The sequence below is a fragment of the Salvelinus sp. IW2-2015 genome, linkage group LG15 (genome assembly GCF_002910315.2).
Source record: "Salvelinus sp. IW2-2015 linkage group LG15, ASM291031v2, whole genome shotgun sequence".
Taxonomy (NCBI): Eukaryota; Metazoa; Chordata; class Actinopteri; order Salmoniformes; family Salmonidae; genus Salvelinus; species Salvelinus sp. IW2-2015.
This window is the reverse complement of record NC_036855.1, coordinates 44,696,992-44,721,021: the sequence shown is the minus strand read 5'-3', so window position 1 is coordinate 44,721,021 and position 24,030 is coordinate 44,696,992. Positions and strand designations below refer to the sequence as shown.

General features: G+C 41.9%; 2 protein-coding genes across 4 annotated transcripts in view; one reads left to right on the top strand and one right to left on the bottom strand.

The window, feature by feature from the left end:
- lrrc2 (leucine rich repeat containing 2) overlaps window positions 1-19,976 on the top strand; it is a 24,120-nt gene extending 4,144 nt beyond the window's left edge. For both annotated transcript variants that reach the window (XM_070447165.1, XM_024001099.3), the window contains 8 exons: window positions 5,130-5,260; window positions 6,520-6,581; window positions 6,698-6,854; window positions 7,042-7,175; window positions 13,499-13,644; window positions 14,173-14,325; window positions 17,910-18,034; window positions 18,225-19,976. In XM_070447165.1, coding sequence (XP_070303266.1) covers window positions 5,130-5,260; window positions 6,520-6,581; window positions 6,698-6,854; window positions 7,042-7,175; window positions 13,499-13,644; window positions 14,173-14,325; window positions 17,910-18,034; window positions 18,225-18,274 — 958 coding nt within the window. In that variant the 3' untranslated portion in view covers window positions 18,275-19,976. The remainder of the gene's footprint in view (window positions 1-5,129; window positions 5,261-6,519; window positions 6,582-6,697; window positions 6,855-7,041; window positions 7,176-13,498; window positions 13,645-14,172; window positions 14,326-17,909; window positions 18,035-18,224) is intronic.
- Window positions 19,761-24,030, bottom strand: part of mfsd14bb (major facilitator superfamily domain containing 14Bb) — a 25,228-nt gene continuing 20,958 nt past the window's right edge. For both annotated transcript variants that reach the window (XM_024002971.2, XM_024002970.2), the window contains one exon: window positions 19,761-23,571. In XM_024002971.2, the coding sequence (XP_023858739.1) occupies window positions 23,356-23,571 (216 nt within the window). In that variant the 3' untranslated portion in view covers window positions 19,761-23,355. The remainder of the gene's footprint in view (window positions 23,572-24,030) is intronic.

The following is a 24,030-nucleotide window of genomic DNA, read 5'->3' as shown; positions in this document are numbered from 1 at the left end:
GTTCAGTCTCTAGATAACAAGGTAGACGAAATTAAGGCAAGAGTTGCTTTCCAGAGAGACATCAGGGATAGTAACATACTCTGTTTCACGGAAACATGACTCTCTCGGGATATGCTGTTGGAGTCGGTACAGCCAAATGGATTCTTTGTGCGTCATAACGACAGGAATAAACATCTCTCCGGGATGAAGAAGGGCGGGGGTGTATGTTTCATGATTAACGTCTCATAGTGTAATTGTAACAACATACAGGAACTCAAATCCTTTTGTTCACCTGACCTAGAATTCCTCACAATCAAATGCCGACCATATTATCGCCCAAGGGAATTCTCCTCGGTTATTGTCACAACCATGTATATCCCTCATCAAGCCGATACCACGACGGCCCTCAAGGAACTTCACTGGACTTTATGCAAACTGGAAACCACATATCCTGAGGCTGCATTTATTGTAGCTGGGGATTTTCACAAAGCAAATTTGAGAACAAGGCTACCTAAATTCAATCAGCATATTGACTGTACTCACGCTGATAAAACACTGGATCACTGCTACTCTAACTTCAGCGATGCATACAAGGCCCTCCCCCGCCCTCCTTTTGGCAAATTTGACCATGACTCCATTTTGCGCCGCCCTTCATATAGGCAGAAACTCAAACAGGATGTACCCGTGCTAAGGGCTATTCAACGCTAGTCTGACCAATCGGAATCCACACTTCAACATTGTTTTGATCACGCGGACTGGGACATGTTCCGGGTAGTCTCAGAGAATAATATCGACGTATACGCTGATTCAATGAGTGAGTTTGTAAGGAAGTGTATTGGAAATGCTGTACCTACTGTGGCTATTAAAACCTACCCTAACCAGAAAACGTGGATAGATGGCGGCATTCGCACAAAACTGAAAGCGCGAACCACCGCATTTAAACATGGAATGGTGACTGCCAATAYGGCTGAATACAAACAGTGTAGTTATTCCCTCCGCAAGGCAAACAAACAAGCAAAACGTCAGTATAGAGACAAAGTGGAGTTGCAATTCAACGGCTCAGCCACGACACGTATGTGGCAGAATCTACAGACAATCACAGACTACAAAAGGAAAACCAGCCACATCACAGACACCGACGTCTTGCTTCCAGACAAACTAAACACCTTCTTTGCCCACTTTGAGGATAATACAGTGTCACCGACACGGCCCACGGCCCACTACCAAGGACTGTGGGCTCTCCTTCTCTGTGGCCGACGTGAGTAAGACGTTTAAACGTGTTTACCCTCACAAGGCTGCCGGCCCAGGCGACATCCCTAGCGGCGTCCTCAGAGCATGYGCAGACCAGCTGGCTGGTGTGTTTACAAACATATTCAATCTCTCCCTATCCCAGTCTGCTGTCCCCACATGCTTCAAGATGGCCACCATTGTTCCTGTACCCAAGTAGGAAAAGGTAACTGAACTAAATGACTAACGCCCCGTAGCACTCMCTTCTGTCATCATGAAGTGCTTTGAGAGACTAGTCAAGGATCAGTCATATCACCTCCACCTTACCTATCACCCTAGACCCACTTCAATTTGCTTACCGCACCAATATGTCCAGACGATGCTATCGCCATCACAATGCACACTGCCCTATCCCATCTGGACAAGAGGAATACCTATGTAAGAATGCTGTTCATTGACTGTAGCTCAGCATTAAACACCATAGTACCCTCCAAGCGCATCATTAAGCTTGAGGCCCTGGGTCTCAACCCCACCCTGTGCAATTGGGTCCTGGACTTCCTGACGGGTCGCCCCCAGGTGGTGAAGGTAGGAAACATCACCACCACTTCACTGATCCTCAACACTGGGGCCCCACAAGGGTACGTGCTCAGCCCCCTCCTGTACTCCCTGTTCACCCATGACTGCGTGGCCATGCACGTCTCCAACTCAATCATCAAGTTTGCAGATGACACAACATTAGTGGGCTTGATTAGCAACAACGACGAGACAGCCTACAGGGAGGAGGTGAGGGCACTCGGAGTGKGGTGTCAGGAAAACAACCTCTCACTCAACGTCAACAAAGCAAAGTAGATGATCGTAGACTTCAGGAAACAGGAGAGGGAGCACCCCCCTATCCACATCGATGGGACAGCAGTGGAGAATGTGGAAAGTTTTAAGTTCCTCGGCGTATACATCATGGACAAACTGAAGTGGTCCACYCACATAGACAGTGTGGTGAAGAAGGCRCAACATCGCCTCTTCAAACTCAGGATGTTGAAGAAATTAGGCTTGTCACCTAAAACCCTCACAAACTTTCACAGATGCACAATTGAGAGCATCCTGTTGGGCTGTATCACCGCCTGGTATGACAACTGCACCGCCACAACCGCAAGGCTCTCCAGAGGGTGGTGCGGTCTGCACAACGCATCACTGGGGGRAAATTACCTGACCTCCAGGACACCTACAGCATCCAATGTCACAGGAATGCCAAAAAGATCATCAAGGACAACAACCACCCGAGCCACTGCCTGTTCACCCCACTACCATCCAGAAGGTGAGGTCAGTACAGGTGCATCAAAGCTGGGAMCGAGAACCTGAAAAACAGCTTCTATTTCAAGGCCATCAGACTGTTAAACAGCCATAACTAACACAGAGAGGCTGCTGCCTACATACAGACTTGAAATCATTGTCCATTTTAATAAATGGATCATTAGTCACTTTAATAATGCCACTTGAATAATGTTAACATATTTCATCACTCATCTCATATGTATGTACTGTATTTTATTCTATGCGATCTATTGCATCTTGCCCATGCCGCTCCGTCATTGCTCATCCATATATTTATACAGTTGAAGTCGGAAGTGTACATACACTTAGGTTGGAGTCATTAAAACCCGTTTTTCAACCACTCCACACATTTCTTGTTAATKAACAAACTATAGTTTTGGCAAGTCAGTTAGGACATCTCCTTTGCACATGACACAAGTAATTTTTCCAACAATTGTTTACAGACAGATTATTTCACTTATAATTCACTATGATCAAATGTCCAGTGGGTCGACGTTTACATACACTAGTTGACTGTGCCTTTTGAACAGCTTGGAAAATTCCTGAAAATTTGTCATGGCTTTATAAGCTTCTGATAGGCGAATTGACATAATTTGAGTCAATTGGAGGTATACCTGTGGATGTATTTCAAGGCCTACCTTGTAACTCAGTGCCTCTTTGCTTGACATCATGGGAAAATCAACAGAAAATCAGCCAAGACCTCAGAAATAAATTGTAGACTCCACAAGTCTGTTCATTTCTTGGGAGCAATTGTCAAAATGCCTGAAGGTACCAATTCATCTGTACAAGCAATAGTACGCAAGTATAAACACCATGGGACACGCAGCCGTCATACCGCTTCGGTCTCCTGGAGATGAACGTACTTTGGTGCGAAAAGTGCAAATCAATCCCAGAACAGCAAAGGACCTTGTGAGATGCTGGAGGAAACAGGTAAAAAAGTATCTATATCCACAGTAAAACAAGTCCTATATTGACATAAACTGAAAGGCCGCTCAGCAAGGAAGAAGTCACTGCTCCAAAACCGCCATAAAAAAGCCAGACTACGGTTTGCAACTGCATCATGGGGACAAAGATCGTACTTTTTGGAGAAATGTCCTCTGGTCTGATGAAACAAAAAGATAACTGTTTGGCCATAATGACCTTCGTTATGTTTGAAGGAAAAAGGGGGAGGCTTGCAAGCCGAATAACACCATCCCAACCGTGAAGCACGGGGGTGGCAGCATCATGTTGTGGGGGTGCTTTGCTGCAGGAGGGACTGGTGCACTTCACAAAATAGATGGCATCAGGAGGCAGGAAAATTATGTGGATTTTTCGAAGCAACACCTCAAGACATCAGTCAGGAAGTTAAAGCTTGGTCGCAAATGGGTCTCCCAAATGGACAATGACCCCAAGCATACTTCCAGAGTTGTGGCAAAATAGCTTAAGGACAACAAAGTCAAGGTATTGGAGTGGCCATCACAAAGCCCTAACCTCAATTCTATAGAACATTTTTGGGCAGAACTGAAAAAAGCGTGTGCGAGCAAGGAGGCCTACAAACCTGACTCAGTTACTCCAGCTCTGTCAGGAGGAATGGGCCAAAATTCACCCAACCTATTGTGGGAAGCTTGTGGAAGGCTACCCGAAACGTTTAACYCAAGTTAAACAATTTAAAGGCAATGCTACCAAATACTAATTGAGTGTAYGTAAACTCTCTGATCCACTGGGAATGTGATGAAAGAAATTAAAGCTGAAATAAATCATTCTTTCTTCTATTATTCTGACAATTGACATTCTTAAAATAAAGTGGTGATCCTAACTGACCTAAAACAGGGAATTTTTACTAGGATTAAATGTCAGGAATTGTGAAAAACTGAGTTTAAATGTATTTGGCTAMGGTGTATGTAAACTTCCGACTTCAACTGCGTGTTTATATTCTTATTCCATTCCTTTACTTAGATTTGTGTGTATTAGGTAATTGTTATGGAATTATTAGATTACATGTTAGATATTGATGCACTGTCAGAACTAGAAGCACAAGCATTTCGCTACACTCGCAATAACATGAATCAATCAAATTCATAAGCCCTTTTTACATCTGCTAACCATGTGTATGTGACCAATAAAATTTGATTTGAACGCAGCATTATTTGATGCAAAATGCATCATACCAGCTGTATTGCTGTATTTTGAAAGTTACATATCTTGAAAATGTGATTTCTGGCATGCAAAACATTTTGGGACTATACCAACAATATTCTAATGAAACAAATACCAAAAGATAGTTTTTGGGTGGAGTTTTCCTTTAAGTCACCTAGATTTCCAGTCTGCTTGTGCCATCATGCAACTCCTTGTTTGGAGCGGCAAAATATTTGGTATGACAAGACGACGAGTAGCATGATGGCACAAAAAAAGACTGGTACCCCAGTAAACTAGATTCACCTTAGCTATGTGATAATAATGACATCCAACAGCAGTGTCTTTCTCGTTGCTCTCATCCAGACAATGTATTTTCAACAATTGATGTTGCTGTGATCTGGTCCAATCTTGCCTTTTGTAAATAGGCTACTACACAAATGTAAACGTTTCCAGATAAACTTTTAATTGTTTTTCCCAAGGATCGATCAGCAATGGCAGTATCGCATAGCATGCAAGAAATTGAAATCCAACGAGGTGGAAGTGCTCCAACACTACCTGACGAGAACAGCTCTGAATGAAATTCAGCTCCACCAGGATATACCAAACACAGGCAAGCTCAGCAAAACAATTAAATCATTAGGACAGCAATCCAACATGTCCCGTGAAAATGTTGTAAATGTATAAAAATATAAAACAAATATACATTTACATAAGTATTCAGACCCTTTACTCAGTACTTTGTTGAAGCACCTTCGGCAGTGATTACAGCCTTGAGTCTTTTTGGGTATGACGCTACAAGCTTGGCACACCTGTATTTGGGGAGTTTCTCCAATTCTCTGCAGATCCGCTCAAGCTCTGTCAGGTTGGATGGGGAGCGTCGCTGCACAGCTATTTTCAGGTCGCTCCAGAGGTGTTCGATCGGGTTCAAGTCTGGGCTCTGGCTGGGCCACTCAAGGACATTCAGAGACTTGTTCTGAAGCCACTCCTGCATCGTCTTGGCTGTGTGCTTAGGGTCGTTGTCCTGTTGGAAGGTGAACCTTCGCCCCAGTCTGGCCACTACCATAAAAGGCCTGATTGGTGCAGTCCTGCAGAGATGGTTGTCCTTCTGGAAGATTCTCCCATCTCCACTCTGGAGCTCTATCAGAGTGACCATCGGGTTCTTGGTCAACTCCCTGACCAAGGCTCTTCTCCCYCGATTGCTCAGTTTGGCCGGCGGCCAGCTACAGGAAGATTCTTGGTGGTTCCAAACTTATTCCATTTAAGAATGATGGAGGCCACTGTGTTCTTCGGGACCTTCAATGCTGCAGACATTGTTTGGTACCCTTTCACAGATCTGTGCCTCGGCACAATCCTGTCTCTGAGCTCTACGGATAATTCATTCGACCTCATGGTTTGGCTTTTGCTCTGACATGCACTATCAACTGTGTCACCTTATATAGACAGGTGTGTGCCTTTCCAAATTATGACCAACCAATTSAATTTACCACAGGTGGACTCCAATCAAGTTGTAGAAACATCTCAAGGATGATCAATGGAAACAAGATGCACCTGAGCTCAATTTCGAGTCTCAAAGGGTCAGAATACTTACTGTATGTATTTCTGTTTTTTATTTGTTATAACGTGCAAAAAAACGGTTTTTGCTTCGTCCGTATGGGGTATTGTGTGTAGAGTACATGTTATAATTTAATCAATTTTAGAGTAAGGCTGTAATGTAACAAMATGTGAAAAAAGGGAAGAGGTCGGAATACTTTCCGAATGCACTTTATATTTATCTGAATAAGTACTTGTGCCATAGTTACTATGCTCACTCTCTTCTCACTCTCAATCACTGCCATGCTCCACTCTTTAACTGACTTTTTTATCCTACAGATGCAAATCCCATAATTGATGGCATCAAATACATTTTTGAACTGGATGGTGATAAATGGATGGTAAATTGGCTCATACCATCTCATTCTTTTTCATTATGATTGTTTTCAGATAAAATCACTACCATTGTATGTATCCACACTAWCGTTGTTTTCATGTTGTATTACTTTCAATGCAGGATCTTCCTGATAATCTTCTTGATATGACATACCTTCGAGAATGGCACATAAGAAGAACTAAAATCTGCAAATTACCAGAGTGGATTGTGCAGTTTCCGGACCTCTGCGTATTGGATATACCCCAAAACGGAATTGGCAAGCTGCCTGTTGAAATAGGTAATTATTATGTATCATGCATGTCCTCCTATTTGAAAATATGAACGCTGAAGTCTCTCCTATGACTTTGTCTTTATTTGTTACATTAGCTCATTAAACATCCTTAATTTGAATTGAATTTAAATGGGATTTAGAACATATCTGTTTCTACATTCCGTTACATGTCTTTCCTATGTTTTTTTGTAAGGTCAATTAACAAAGCTGAGGGTGCTGAAAGTTAATTACAATAGGCTGTCCAGTATTCCTCCAGAACTTGGTGAATGTGAGAATCTGGAGAGATTGGAGCTAACTGGAAATKATCTTGAACAGTTGCCTTTTGAGGTAAGGGGTATTTGTGTGAAATGGCTTGTGTGGTATGATATCTTCAAAAGCTCTGTTTATAGCTTGTTCTAACATGCATCCATTTTCCTGATTTCGTCCAGATTCTGATTGTGCCCAACATTTTTTGACATGGGTAGACAATCAAAATACACATTGTGATCAGATCTTCTTGCCCACCTCCGGAGTTAGTCAGACACACATTGGATCTGGATATCTTACAATTGTAGACAGATCTGGGCCTCGTTTCCCAGTTGTGACACAAATTAAGCATTACGATGATAGTACCAGATGCAGTGCTTCCCAAGTAATTTACTTTTAAGTGTTTCCCAAACAAGCACGTAGAGTGAATCTGTAAGTGTGACAGCTAAGAGCATCATTGGGGCCATGTTTGGTTTTTCACGTGATCCCATCCAGTTCCCTGGTACTGAAATCGCAAACACAACTAATAGCCCACATTTCATGTGAAATGTAAGCTATGCCAATACATTTCACAGATTAGTTTTTATGAATGAAAATAAATAACAAAAATAAATAACAAACAAACCATTGATTTCAAGATTTGAATCTGCCRTCTTCTTTTCTACAGTGCTTAAGCTCTAGTGCTGAGCTAATTGAATTTTGGTATAATTTTTTTCTGTGAGCTCAATATGCACATTGCGCAGTTTCTCTAGAGATCAATACAATCAAGCAGGCTATGGTGTGAAATAGGCTTCTAGAAGTGCCGTCTTTATTTTATTACTTATCATTAATGCCGTCTTTTGTGTGCTTATCAATACACGAGCACCTCTTTTCAAGTTTCAAGTTTTAATGTCACATGCAGTAGAGTGAAATGCCTTTCTTGCAAACCTCGAAAATCAACAATGCAATAATCAATAACAATGTATAACTAGAAGGGAAAAAAACAAGAAATATCAAGAACACAATAAGTAAGTAAGCATACTATATACAGGGTCAGTTCCAATACCACATTTACAATGTGCAGGGATACTGGAGTGATGGAGGTAGATGTGTATAGGGGTAAGGTGACTAGGCAACAGGATATAAGATACACAGAGTAGTAGCAGCTTGTTTGTGAGTGGGTGTGTGTAGAGTCAGTATAAATGTGTGTGCATATTATGTGTGAGTGAGAAGATGATGGAGTGAGTGTGTGTGTGAGTGTGTGTGTAGGGCCCTGTGAGAGTGCAATGCAAAAATAAAAATAAAAGGTCAATAAGGATACAAGGTTAACTCAGATAGCTATTTTGTTATCTATTTATCAAGTCGTATTGCTTGGGGATAGAAGCTGTTCAAGAGCCTGTTGGTGCAAGACTTGACGCATCGGTACCGCTTGCCGTGCAGAAGCAGAGAGAATAGTCCTATGGCTTGGGTGGYTGGAGTCTTAACAATTTTCCGGGCCTTCCTACTACACTGCCTGATAAAGATGTCCTGGATGTSAGGGAGCTCGGACACAGTGATGTACTGGGMTATCCGCACCAAGCTCTGTAGCTCCATGCGATCAAGGGCGATGCTATTGCCATACCWGGCAGTGATGCAGCCAGTCAAAATGCTCTCAATGGTACAGCTGTAGAACTTTTTGAAGATTTTAAAGCCCATGCCAAACTTTTTCAACCTCCAGAGGGGAAAAGAGGCGCTGTCGCGCCWTCTTCACAACTGTGCTCGTGTTTGRACCATTTTAAGTCTTTAGTGATTTGGAAACCGAGGAACTTGAAGCTCTCAACCTGCTCCACTGCAGCCCCGCCGAGGTGGGTGGGGGCGTGCTCGCCCCCCCGTTTCCTGTAGTCCATGATCAGCTCCTTGGTCTTACTGACATTAAGGGAGAAGTTGTTGTTCTGGCACCACACTGTCAGGTTACTGACCTCCTCCCTGTAAGCTGACTCATCGTCGCCGGTGATCAGGCCTACCACCGTCATGTCATCAGTAAACTTGATGATGGTATTGGAGTCGTGCGTGGCCACGCAGTTGTGGGTGRACAGGGAGAACAGGAAGGGACTAAGCACACACCACTGTGGCGCCCCTGTGTTGAGGGTYAGAGTGGCGGAGGTGACGTCGCCTACTCTCACCACCTGGGCTCGGGCCGTCAGGAAGTCCAGGATCCAGTTGCAGAGGGAGGTGTTCAGACCCAGAGTCTTAAGCTTGGTGGAGAGCTTGGAGGGGACAATGGTGTTGAATGCTAAGCAGTAGTCAATGAACAGCATTCTCACATACAGTATGTACTCCTCTTATCTAGGTGGGTGAGGGCAGTGTGAAGAGCAATTGAGAATGCGTCATCTATGGATCTGTTGGGGCGGTATGCAAATTGGAGTGGGTCTTGGGTGTCTTGGTGTCAGCCTCTATCCTATCGATAAAATAATTTGATTAAGTCATACAAAAAAAACTAATTTAAGGGTTTTTCTTTATTTGGACTATTTTCTACATTGTAGAATAATTGTGAAGACATCAAAACTATTAAATAACATATGGAATCATGTAGTAACCAAAAAAGTGTTAAACAAATAAAATACATTTTATATTTGAGATTCTACAAAGTAGCCACCCTTTGCCTTGATGACAGCTTTGCACACTCTTGGCATTCTCTCAACCAGCTTCATGAGGTAGTCACCTGTAATGCATATCAATTAACAGGTGTGTTTTGTTAAAAGTTAATTTGTGGAATTTATTTCCTTCTTATTGCGTTTGAGCCAATCAGTTGTGTTGTGACAAGGTAGGGGTGGTATATAGAAGATAGCCCTATTTGGTAAAAGACCAAGTCCATATTTATTTATTTTTTATTTCACCTTTTATTTAACCAGTCAGGCCAGTTGAGAACAAGTTCTCATTTACAACGGCGACCTGGACAAGATAAAGCAAAGCCGTGTGACAAAAATAACAACACAGAGTTACACATGGGATAAACAAACGTACAGTCAATAACACAATATAAAAATCTGTATACAGTGTGTGCAAATTAAGTAAGGAGGTAAGGCAATAAATAGGCCATAGTGGCGAAGTAATTACAATTTAGCAATTMACACTGGAGTGATAGATGTGCAGATGACGATGTGCAAGTAGAAATACTGGTGTGCAAAAGAGCAGAAAAACAAAAACAAATATGGGGAGAAGGTAGGTAGTTGGTAAGAACAGCTCAAATAAGGCAAGAACAATATAGCAAGAACAGCTCAAATAAGCAAAGAGAAATGACAGCCCATCATTACTTTAAGACATGAAGATCAGTCAATACAGAAAATTACAAGAACTTTGAAAGTTTCTTCAAGTGCAGTCACAAGAACCATCAAGCGCTATGATGAAACTGGCTGTCATGAGGACCTCTACAGAAAAGGAAGACCCAGAGKTACCTCTGCTGCAGARGATAAGTTCATTAGAGTTACCAGCCTCAGAAATTGTAGCCCAAATAAATGCTTCACGGAGTTCAAGTAACAGACACATCTCAACATCAACTGTTCAGAGGAGACAGGCATTCAAGGTCAAATTTMTATGAAGAAACCACTACTAAAGGACACCAATAATAAGAAGAGACTTGCTTGGGCCAAGAAACATGAGCAATGGACATTAGACCGGTGTAAATCTGTCTGACGAGTCCAAATGTGAGATTTTTGGTTCCAACCGCCGTATCTTTGTGAGACACAGAGTAGGTGAATGGATGATCTCCGCATGAGTGGTTCCCACCATGAAGCATGGAGGAGGAGGTGTGATGGTGCGGGTGTGCTTTGCTGGTGACACTGTCTGTGATGTATTTAGAATTCAAGGCACACTTAACCAGCATGGCTACCACAGCATTCTGCAGCGATACGCCATCCCATCTGGTTTGCGTTTAGTGAGTGATGGAGTGCTGCATCAGATGACCTAGCCTCCACAATCACCCGACCTCAACCCAATTGAGATGGTTTGGGAGGAGTTGGACCGCAGAGTGAAGGAAAAGTGGCCAACAAGTGCTCAGCATATGTGAGAACTCATTCAAGACTGTTGGAAAAGCATTCCAGGTGAAGCTGGTTGACAGAATGTCAAGAGTGTGCAAAGCTGTCATCACTTTGAAGAATCTAAAATATATTTTGATTTGTTTAACACTTTTTTGGTTACTACATGATTCCATATGTGTTATGTCATAGTTTTGATGCCTTCACTATTATTCTACAATGTAGAAAATAGTCCAAATAAAGAAAAACCCTTGAATGTGTAGGTGTCCAAACTTTTGACTGGTACTGTATGTATTTACACACAAAAACAGTTGAATAATAAAATATTTAATCAATTATCTTCCTCAATCAATATTTGCAAGAGGGAGGTATTCTGATTTCATTGGTCCTCTACTCGCAGCTCAAACACTTCATTCAGGATAAATGGAGTTAGCCCTGAGTTAGTCTGCCCCGGAGCAGGTTAGATCTGAAGGATTTGTTGCCATAAAAATTGACCTGACTAAAAKGTAAGCCATATTCATATGACTGGTTATCCCGAGTTGAACTCAGAGTTGACCAAAGTTACGTCACTCTGGTCTCATAGACTAGATGCAACATAGTAAATGAAAATCCAAAATTAACCCTTTAACCTAACTTCTAACCTTATCCTTAACCCCTAGTCTAGCTAACGTTAGCGTTAGCCACCTAGCTAACATTAGCCACAACAAATTGGAATTTGTAAAATATCATATGTATTGCATATTTTGAACTTATTGTACGAATTGCAATTTCTGACATATACGGATTGTAATTCGAAACATATCATACTAATTGTAATTTGAAACATATCATACAAAATGGATGATGGACCTCCACAAAGTCATACATACAAACGTAACATTTCATACTAATTAGAGTGTCCCGGATTTTTGTTTACTATGTTACATCTACCCCTAAGCCCAGGTTGCAGCACTCAGGCAAAGTTGCAGTGGGTTGGTCGGCTGATTGAGGGAGACACAAGGTCAAGCAGTCTGATTATCTCCTCTTGTGGGACCCTGTATTTTTTAAGGAAAGCCCCATCATTGTGAGTCTGCAACAGGCTCAGGTTGTTGTGAATATGCACATTTATATACACCAATCAACTGCGCGGCCGTTGCTGCAAGTTATGTTACAGAGCAACAATCCTCTGAATAGCAGCCATGCTATATTACTGAACAACAGTAACAACTGTTCCGCTGAACAACAGTAACAACTGTTCYGCCGACCTCTAGCTGGGTGTTTATAGTGTCCAAGGTCTTTCCAAAATTGTCTGGAACTCTATTGGAGGGAAGCGACACCATTCTTTCTCGAGAAATTCCATAATTTAGTGTTTTGTTTATGGTGGTGGAAAATGTTGTCTCAGGCGCCTCTCCAGAATCTCCCATAAGTGTTCAATTGGGTTGAGATCTGGGGACTGAGACTGCCATGGGATATGGTTTACATCATTTTCATGCTTATCAAACCTTTGTGACCACTCATGCCCTGTAGACGGGGGCATTGTCATCCTATGGGGGCATAGCCATGGTAGCCAAAATAATGGCCTATCCAGCATTTTTATATACGACTCTAAGCATGATGGGATGTTTATTGCTTAATTAACTCAGGAACCACACCTATATGGAAGCACCTGCTTTCAATATACTTTGTATCCCTCATTTACTCAAGTGTTTCCATTATTTTGGCAGTTAACTGTATTAGAACCAGGTATTTCCACTGAGTGTACAAAACATTAAGAACACTCTTTCCATGATATAGACTGACCAGGTGAATGCAGTTGAACGCTATTATCCGTTACTGATGTCACTTGTTAAATCCACTTCAATCAGTGCAGATGAAGGGGAGGAGACCGGTTTGAAGAAGGATTTTTAAGCCTTGAGACATGGATTGTTTTTGTGTGCCATTTAAAGGGTGAATGGGCAAGACAAAGGATTTAAGTGTCTTTGAATGGGGTATGGTAGTAGGTGCCAGGAACACTGGTTTGTGTCAAAAACTGCAACACTGCTGGGTTTTACAAGCTCAACAGTTTCCCGTGTGTATCATGAATGGTMCACCCAAAGGACATCCAGCCAACTTGACACAACTGTGGGAAACATTGTAGTCAACAATCCCTGTGAAACGCTTTCGACACCTTAAAGTCCGTGCCCCTATGAATTGAGGCTGTTCTAAGGGGGGTGCTACTCGATATTAGGAAGGTGTTCTTAATGTTTGTACACTCAGTGTGTATACTGTACAACAAGCAACAATGGCGAACCACAACCATGCAAAAACTTAACAAAAATGCAAAAGGTCTCATTCTGTGATGATAATGTTTTATAGGACCTTTATTGTAGGGATTTGTTTTCTTGCTACTGCTCTTCTATGTAAACACAGAATTAATCTGAGTCTTTGTTTCAGTTAAGCAATCTCAAGAAAGTCACACATCTGGATATAGCAGAAAACCAATTCGCCAGCATACCCATCTGTGCTCTTCGAATGACAAGCCTACAATTGTTGGATATGAGTATCAACATGTTGACGGATTTGCCTGAGGATATGGACAGGTATGTGAAGCATAGCCTTAATGCTATAACAGATGACCATTTCATCATTCATCACTCACACATTACCATCATTGATTATCATCATGATCATCTAATGATAAAAGTTTCATATTCATAAATGATATTAAAATGGTTATTATGAAGTACTACATGTTTCCACTCTGGGTGGGGGCAACCTTCTGCCTGGAGAGCTACTGAGTGTGCAGGTTTTTTCTCCAGCCCTGCTGAAAGCTCTGTTAATCAGCTGCTCATCAGRATCTTGATTAGCTGGGGTGTATTTGCTAGTGCACATCGTAGCAAAGTATTTGGCAAYGAAAAATGTTCTGCAAGGAAAAYGAGTTCATTTTTGTTCAAATTTAGKTAGGACCCTMCACGTTTTGTCACATTTGCTTTGGTTTAGTTCCTAGTAAGTACACCCTTGAATTAAATGTGTGTTGGGTTGAGGGAAAAGCCTGTACCTTGTAGCTCTCTAGGAGGAGGGTTGGCCATCGCTTCTTTAACTATTTCCAATATCTGTGTCCGATTCAGGTTGGAAGAATTGGAATCCTTGTTTGTTCATAAGAATAACATGTCATATTTGCCAAAGTGTTTGGTAAATATCACTACACTCAAGATGATTGTTGTTAGTGGAGACACATTGATCTGCTGGCCTTCAGGGCTTAAAGAAAATCCTGCCATCAAGTAAGTCTGACAAGATGACTGAGAGTGTATAGTATCATAATATCACTGTATAACTACGCCTGTTGGTCACATATACACTATATATACAAAAGTATGTGGACACCCGTTCAAATTAGTGGATTTGGCTATTTCAGCTACACCCATTGCTGACAAGTGTATAAAGTCGAGCATACAGCCATGCAATCTCCATAGACAAACATTGGCAGTAGAAGGGCCTTACTGAAGAGCTCAGTGACTTTCAACGTGGCACTGTCATAGGATAAAATTCTATTAAATTGTATTGGTCACATACACCTTCAGCAGATTTTACTGCGAATGTAGCGAAATGCTTGTGTTTGTAACTCCAACAGTGCAGAACTAACAAGTAATATCAAACAATTTCACAAGAATACACACAATACACACAAATCTAAGGAAAGGAATGGAATTAAGAATATATAAATATAAGGACGAGCAATGTCAGAGCGGCATAGACTAAGATACAATAGAATAGAATACAGCATATACAAATGAGATGACTAATGCAAAATATGTAAACATTATTAAAGTGATTAGTGTTTCATTTATTAAAGTGGCCAATGATTTCATGTCTATGTACACTACCGTTCAAAAGTTTGGGGTCACTTAGAAATGTCCTTGTTTTTGAAAGAAAAGCACATTTGTTGTCAATTTGTCACGCCCTGACCATAGAGAGCTTTTTATTCTCTATGTTGGTTAGGTCAGGGTGTGACTAGGGTGGGTCATCTAGGTGATTTAAATTTCTATGTTGGCCTGGTATGGTTCCCAATCAGAGGCAGCTGTTTATCGTTGTCTCTGATTGGGGATCATATTTAGGCAGCCATTTCCCCTTTGTGCTTTGTGGGATCTTGACTATGTATAGTTGCCTGTGAGCACTATAGCAGCTTAACGTTTYGTTTTACATTTATTGTTTTCTTTGAGTTTCACTTCATAATAAAGAGGATGGAACCATACCACACTGCATCTTGGTCCACTCATTATGACGATCGTGACAGAAGATCCCAACAACAACGGACCAAGAAGCGTGCGCAGGAGGAAAGCCAGGAGTGGAGGACATCCTGGACGTGGGACGAGATTATGGCAGGAGACAGAAGCCTGCCATGGAAGCAGGCGGCGAAAGTTGAGGGGAGTGAACCAGAGACTGTCAGTGAGTTGAGGGAGAATGTGGAGGAGAGAGAAATGAGAGTTATTGAATTGGTGGAGGATGCACGACATTTGCCCTAAGGGGCGTGTTATCGATTTAAAGCTACCTGAGTCAACTCTCCGTACTCATCCTGAGAAGTGTGTTAAAGTTCCGGTACAAGTGTTGCCGGCTATACGCACCAGGTCTCCAGTACACCTTCCCAGCCCAGTACGTCCTGTGCCAACTCCCCGTACTCGTCCTGAGAAGTGTGTTAAAGTTCCGGTACAATTGATGCCGGCTATACGCACCAGGTCTCCAGTGCGCCTTCACAGCCCAGTACGTCCTGTGCCAACTCCTCGTACTCACCGTGTGAAGAGTGTCATCGTTCCGGTACAATGTGTGCCGGTTCTAAGCACCGTGTCTCCAGTGCGCCTCCACAGCCCGGTACGTCCTGTTCCTGCTCCTCGCACTCTCCCTCAAGTGTGCCTTCCCAGTCAGGTACGTCCTGTACCTGCTCCTCGCACTCTCCTTGGAGTGTGTGTCCCCAGTCTAGTACGTCCTGTACCTGCTCCTCGCACTCGCCCTGAGGTGCGTGTCACCAGCCCGGTGCCACCTGTACCGGCCCCACGCATCAGGCCTCCAGTGCGCCTCCACAGTCCAGTATGTCCTGTGCCTCCTCCCCGCACTCGCCCTGAGGTGCGTGTCATCAGCCCGGTGCCACCTGTACCGGCCCCACGCATCAGGCCTAACATACACCCCACCCTTCTTCTTCCTGGAGAGATATTTATTTCTGGCTGCGCGATGAACTGAGAACCCAACTGGCTGTACGGACTCGGACCGTAAATCCCAAGAGAGCCATGTTTCTGTGAAACAGAGTATGTTACAATCCCTGATGTATATCTGGAAGGAAATCCTCAGCTCATTATCTTTATTATCCAGAGACTAAACATTAGTGAGTAATATACTCTGAAGCGGTTGGTGGTGTGCGTGCCTCCTGAGTCAGACTAGAAGTCCACTCCGAGTACCTCTTCTCCGCCGGTGATGTTTTGGGTCAGCCTCTGGAATCAGTTCAATTGCCCTGGGGGGTACAAACAAAGGATTTGATTCAGGAAAGTTGTGTTCCTGGTCATAATGCTGGTAATGCTGGTGAGTTACCGCCGCACTGATATCTAAAWGTTCTTCCCGGCTGTATGTAATAACACAAAAATAATTCTGGCCTAATAATGTAAGAAATAACACATAATCAAAACAAAATGTTGCAACGTTGCCTAGGGGCTAGAAGCACGGCTGCCCTCTATCGGCACCATATTTTTAATCGACCCTCTTAGTGCCAACAAGTCAGTTCATCACATTTCTGTACTGCTAGAGCCGTCCCAGTCAACCGTAAGTGCTGTTATTGTGAAGTGGAAACGTCTAGGAGTAGCAACGGCTCAGCCACGAAGTTGCAGGCCACAAAAGCTCACAGACGGGACCGCCGAGTGCTGAAACGAGTAGCTCATAAAAATCATCTGTCCTCGGTTGCAACACTCATTACCGAGTTCCAAACTGCCTCTGAAAGCAACGTCAGCACAATAACTGTTCATCGGGAGCTTCACGAAATGGCCGAGCAGCTGCACACAAGCCTAACATCACCAYGTGCAATGCCAAGCGTCGGCTGGAGTGGTGTAAAGCTCGACACCATTGTACTATGCAGCAATGGAAACGCGTTCTCTGGAGTGATGAATCATGCTTCAYCATCTGGCAGTCCAACGGACGAATCTAWGTTTGGCGGATGCCAGTAGAACGCTACCTGCCACAACGCATAGTGCCAACTGTAAAGTTTGATGGAGGAGGAATAATGGTCTGGGGCTGTTTTTCATGGTTCAGGCTAGATCCCTTAGTTCTAGTGAAGGGAAATCTTAATGCTAGATTATACAATGACATTCTAGACGATTCTGTGCTTCCAACTTTGTGGCAACAGTTTGAGGAAGGCCCTTTCCTGTTTCAGCATGAGAATGTCCCCGTGCACAAAGCGAGGTCCATCCAGAAATGGTTTGTCAAGATCGGTGCAGAAGAACTTGACTGGCCTGCACAGAGCCCTGACCTTAACCTCATCAAATACTTTTGTGATGAATTGRAACGCCGACTGCAAGCCAGGCCTAATCGCCCAACCTCACTAATGCTCTTGCGAATGGAAGCAAGTTCCCCGCAACAATGTTCCAACATCTAGTGGAAAGCTTTCCCAGATCAAAATGAATCAAATCTGTAACATATCACATCATATACTACAACAAAGATCATGTTATATRATCCCATGACATGTGTTCTAATGAAGGGGAACAGTCAAATGGGGGAACAAGATTGGGACAACACAGGATAATTTTTTCTGTATTAAAAAAACTGTGTCCAGATGATAAATATTAAATAAAAATTGAAAATATGTGATATGCCTTTTTCCTTTCAGATTCATTAAGCTATATGACAACATGGTTGATGAGATAATGGAGGGGGATGATGAGATATTGGAAACAAGACAAGACCATCACAAAGAATTTCTGCAGACATACATTGACACAGTGAAGGACAGAGGTAAGACATCGCTTTTCATATTTGTGAGTTGTTTCACTGTTGGACAAGTTAGCAATCACTTCGCAAGACATTAGATCCATCCACCACAGACTATTTCTTTACAACGCAAGGCACTCATATGTTTAATAATCTAGTATTGTGTAGACTATAAATGCAGAGTTCAACATGTAAATGTATAATTTCTCTCCAGAAACTGCGCCAACATACACCACCAAAGTGTCATTCTCATGCTGTCTGTAATGGAGATTCAGATGACCAGAAGAAAACGGACAACCATGCTGCTGTGCATGCATTGCATATCAATCCTCTGAACACTTGTAAACAGTGGCCGAGTTCCAGGCTGACTACATTGCAGATTCATGCCAAAACTCACATCACCTGGATAGATGTTTAACACAGGGGCGTAGGCATGTAATGCTCTTTACTTGTCAGTGTTCCAAACGGGATATTATTTACCTAAACATACAAACACCATCAGAWAGAATTCATAGCAAGCAGTGCATTGGGTTAGTCAGATTTGAGTAAATATAACAGAAGAGATGAACTGGAATGACATTCACTCTCATGGGATGGGTTGCCAAAAATAACTAACTGGAAACCACACTCCCAATAATTCACGAATATGACTGCAATGCAGCTTATATCCTTGTGCTTCTATGCCACTGCCTATTTCATTTGTTCATTTAGCAAACAAGACAGCTCATATTCCAGTGCCTTTTATCAAAGTCAACCACCTAAATTTGATTTTTAATTAGCTATAAAATTGCAGGAAATTAGCTTTAAAACAGTAACATTTTCTCTCAGCCTCATGGCAAAACATATAGAATAGCATGAGATTAGCTATAAAACAGCTAAATTTTCTCTTTGCCCCATGATAAAAAAAGAAAAAAAATATACAAAATTGGCCAACGGCACTGTTTTAACATATAAACTAACTCCATAGGATTTTGCAATCTGATGCTGACGCAGTCGATGACATATCACGCAACCATTGGTTGATGCAATGCAATGAAGTCGACCTGGAACTCTCCCAGTAATTGCACCCGGTAATGTACTACTTTAACAGTTCAAGTTAGTTTTTTCAAGATTATGGATGGGTTAATATTGTGCCATGATTACTAGTCTCTGCTGGAGTGCAATATCATTTAAAAATGTTGCAATATAGTATGCTGTGTGATTTCTACTTCATATATCAAATGCCTTTTGGGGACCTTGCATTTTGCCAAGGAAAGCATGGTCCCCCGCTTTTTAATCCATGATCAATAAGGCTTGTAAATGACATGACCATATCGATATACATTTGTTTAGTGTAAAATTTGTGCAGATTGGGCTAGCACTAGCTTCAATATTTACAARATGGTCTCTCACATGTTATGAAATATGGTATATCTGTTCTGATGTGACCAAACACTTGTTGCAGTGCAATAGTGAAAGGCCTGAATGTAGGTAGGATTATATTTTTCTAACTTTTTTCTCAAAGACAATGATTGTCAATCAAGTTTACTGAATGGGTGTCTGGGGTGCCGAGTGTTTTGCAAGTGAGCAGTTTGTATTATTTGTTATAGACAATGCTGTATGATTAAACACTTTCGAAGTCTGCATGACACCAAGAAAAAATATGAGGAATCCTTTTCACATAATCAAATTTGATAGAATACCCACATAATGGTCAAAATGTGTGGATTATAAAATCAGTTAGTATAAATTATGTAATGCAGACATCCAACAATTGCTATACATTTCTTTATTATTGTAGATATTATCCAGAATTATGATTTAAGATCAAACAAAGCGATTACAAATGCACAACCCATGAAGAAATAATTCAAATCATTTAAAAAAAGACGTCAAAATACATTGAGCAAAAATATTAAACGCAACATGTAAAGTGTTGGTCCCATGTTTCATGAGTTKAAATAAAAAATCCCAGAAATGTTCCATACCCACAGTGTATTTCTCTCAAATTTTGTGCACAAATTTGTTTACATCCCTATTAGTGAGCATTTCTCCTTTACCAAGATAATCCATCCACCTGACAGGTGTGGCATATCAAGAAGCTGATTAAACAGCATGATCATTACACAGGTGCAACTTGTGGTGGGGACAATAAAAGGCCACTTTATAATGTGCAGTTTTGTCACACAACACAATGTCACAGATGTCTCAAGTTTGTTGGGAGCATGCTGACTGCAGGAATGTCCACCAGAGCTGTTGCCAGATAATTGAATGTCACTTTCTCTACCATAAGCTGCCTCCAACGTCATTTTAGAGAATTTGGCAGTGCGTCCAACCGGCCTCGAAACTGTAGGGGGTTAGAAACATTACAGTCTGTAATAAAACCATTCTGTGGAGAAAAAGTCATTCTGATTGCCTGGGCCTAGTTCCCTATTGGATGGGCCTATCCCCTCCAAGGCCCATCCATGGCTGCACCGCTGCCCAGTCATATGAAATCCATAGATTAGGGCCGAATGAATTCATTTCAATTGACTAATTTCCTTACATGAACTGTAACTCAGTAAAATCTTTGAAATTGTTGCAAGTTGCGCTTATATTTTTGTTCAGTATATTAACATGTATATATATTTTTAGGCACACATTCACTGAAATTAAGGTGCAGTACTCAGCAAATTAATGCATAATTTACACTGCAAGAGTTGAGTAAATGACTTGTTCATGTAGAAATAAGTATATTTTAACTGCATAATTGAATAGTTTTCTTTAGCAATAACAATGGCTAAATATATTAACCTTGTTCTTAAAAAGTGCTACATTACGAAAGTCCAAAAGACTTGGGTCTTACGTAAGTTATTGAACAGATTCATACGGTTTCATCAACATGTTTGTAGAGATATGTCATAAGTTAGATTCAAACCTGCTGGCAAAATGAATACAGTACACAACATGGAAAATGTAACACTAAATTCCACTTTTACAGGTTAGTTATGATTGTATGCAAAAATATAGGTTGTATTGTGTTTCTTTACACCAACTATCTTTGAGAAAGCAACATTTAAAAAAATCTTAAGATCTGACAGAGCAACATCTTGGTCTCAATTCAGTCTGGGGTCATAAGATACAGGCAACCTCTAAAATACAGGAAACACCCACAAAGTGTCTTAATAGGGCATTGGGTCACCACGAGCCGCCAGAACAGCTTCAGTGCACCTTGGCATACAAYAGATTCTACAACTGTCTGGAACTWTATGCGACACCATTCTTCCACGAGAAAATCCATAATTTGGTGCTTTGTTGGTGGTGGAAACCGTGGTCTCACGCGCCGCTCCAGAATCTCCCATAAGTGTTCAATTGGGTTGAGATCTGGTAACAGACGGCCATGGTATATGGTTTAAATCGTTTTTCATGCTCAGCAAACAATTCAGTGACCATTCGTGCCCTGTGGATGGGGGCATTGTCATCCTGGAAGAGACCACTTCCATCAGGACAGAAAGGATTCACCATAAGTTGGTGATCACTCAATGGCTGTGTATTCATTGGTGTTTACCTTGTCCTCTAAGGGGTKGAGTGGAACTAAACCATGCCAGGAAAATGCACCATAACAGAGCGGCCAGAACCCTCATTTACTCAAGTGTATCCTTTATTTTGAGTTACCTGTACCATACCACAAAAAAAGCACTTTCCAACTAGTTGCAATAGTTATGAGGCCAAACAACTGTACTCTGAAAATACATTTTTAAAGTACCACAATATGCCATTATCACAGTTTTAATTTCAATTCAGGATTGGCAGTTAAAATGTTAAAGTCTCAAGTTAAAAACTGAGGAGTACAACTGTACTGTGGGTCTCAAGTTAATCCATTAATACTTCACTGGTAGCCACAATCCCACCAGACCTTTATGCAACACAAGAACTAACACTCAGATGTAAAAAGTAACAGTTGCTGTAAAAGTGATGATTTCGTTTTTAAAGGTTATAAGAAGCTATACCAAATCAGGGGGCCTAGATTTGTCTTAAATTTACATTTTATGAWGAGGTAAACATTTGAGGTAGCTGACAATATACGCAGGTTGGGATTTGTAGGGTGGATAGGCATATTTGGAATGTCATGTTCAACTCCTTCAGCAACTATTTCTGTAACATTCAAGTCCAAGTCAAGTCTCACTCGGCTGATTCAACAATGCATGACAAAAAGGCAAAAATAAAAATAATATATGGCACAGCATTTATAATAAATTGCATCACCTTTAAGGTACATACACTATATATACACAAAAGCATGTGGACACCCCTTCAAATTAGTGGATTCGACTATTTCAGCCACACCCGTTGCTGATAGGTGTATAAAATCAAGCACACAGCATTGCAATCTCCATAGACAAACATTGGCTGTAGAATGTCCTTACTGAAGAGCTCAGTGACTTTCAACATGGCAGTCATAGGATGCCACCTTTCTAACAAATCAGTTTGTCAAATTTCTGCCCTGCTAGAGCTGCCCCGGTCAACTGTAAGTGCTGTTATTGGGAAGTGGAAACGTCTTGGAGCAACAACAACTCAACATGACAACGCCCCCGTGCACAAAGTGAGGTCCATACAGAAATGGTTTGTCGAGATCGGTGTGGAAGAACTTGACTGGCCTGCACAGAGCCCTGACCTCAGCCCCATCGAACACCTGCACTGTTGGAGCTAGAAACAAAAGCATTTCGCTACACCCGCAAATACGTGTATGTGACAAATAAAATTTGATTTGACACCTTTGGTATGAATCAGTRCCCTACCTCACTAATGCTCTTGTGGCTGAATGGAAGCAAGTCCCCGCAGCAATGTTCCAACATCTAGTAGAAAGCCTTCCCAGAAGAGTGGAGGTTGTTATAGCAGCAAAGGGGGGGACCAACTCCATATTAATGCCCATGATTTTGGAATGAGATGGTSTAAGAGCAGATGTCCACATACTTTGTCATGTAGTGTATTTACCTAACTATACACCAATCCTTTTACAATCTAGATTGCACAGTAACTTTGATGAGATACAGGTCAATATTTTATTAACATAAAGCTGGAGTGGGCATTGATTGGCCTTTTAAACCCATTAATAGGAGGGGGGTTCTTTAAGCATGAGAAACCAGCAGAGCTTACGGTCATCTCTTCAACTCAGCATTGTTTCTGTCCTTGTCGCAATGTAAAATCACAGTAAACGATAAAACCATCTCGCTGGACAAAAGACCGTTCCCTAATCGTAGAAACAGAACTGTGTGTTCAATGTGGTTGAAGGATATACCCTGAATGGCTCCATGTCAGCTGCTGCTGGTTGAGGTTGTAGTTTGGGGACCATTAGGGGGGCTCATGTTGGAGTCCCTTTCAGACAATCACATGCTGCTGTCCTGCAGGAGAGGCTCTATGTCCTCTTCACTGGCAGGCAGGGGGTTTAAACTCTGGAGGTTGTTGCTGGTGCTGATTTTGCGCGTGTTCGTGTAGGTCTTCACTGCCATAYTTCTGTGGTCAGGGATGAAGATGGCCACAAGGAGAGCCAGCACCACTAAACAGGCTCCGAACAGGAAGGGCGGACCGGGAATGGTCGGTTTCTGAAAGAAAATTCACAATAAATGTTACCAAAACGATCCGCTTGCATGTACAGTGCATTCGTTAAGTATTCAGACCCCTTGACCTTTTCCACATTGTGTTACATTACCATGTTATTCTAAAGTGGATTGAATTGTCCCCCCCCCTCATCAATCTACACACAATACCCCATAATGACAAAGCAAAAACAGGATTCTATTTTTTGCAAATGTATCAAATAAAACGTAGACAATTTTACATAAGTATTCAGACCCTTTACTCAGTACTTTGTTGAAGCACCTTTGGCAGCGATTACAGCTTCGAGTCTTCTTGGGTATGACGCAACAAGCTTGGCACACTGGTATTTGGGGACTTTCTCCCATTCTTCTCTGCAGATCCTCCTCTCAAGCTCTGTCAGGTTGGATGGGGAGCGTCGCTGCATAGATATTTTCAGGTMTCTCAAGAGATGTTCGATCGGGTTC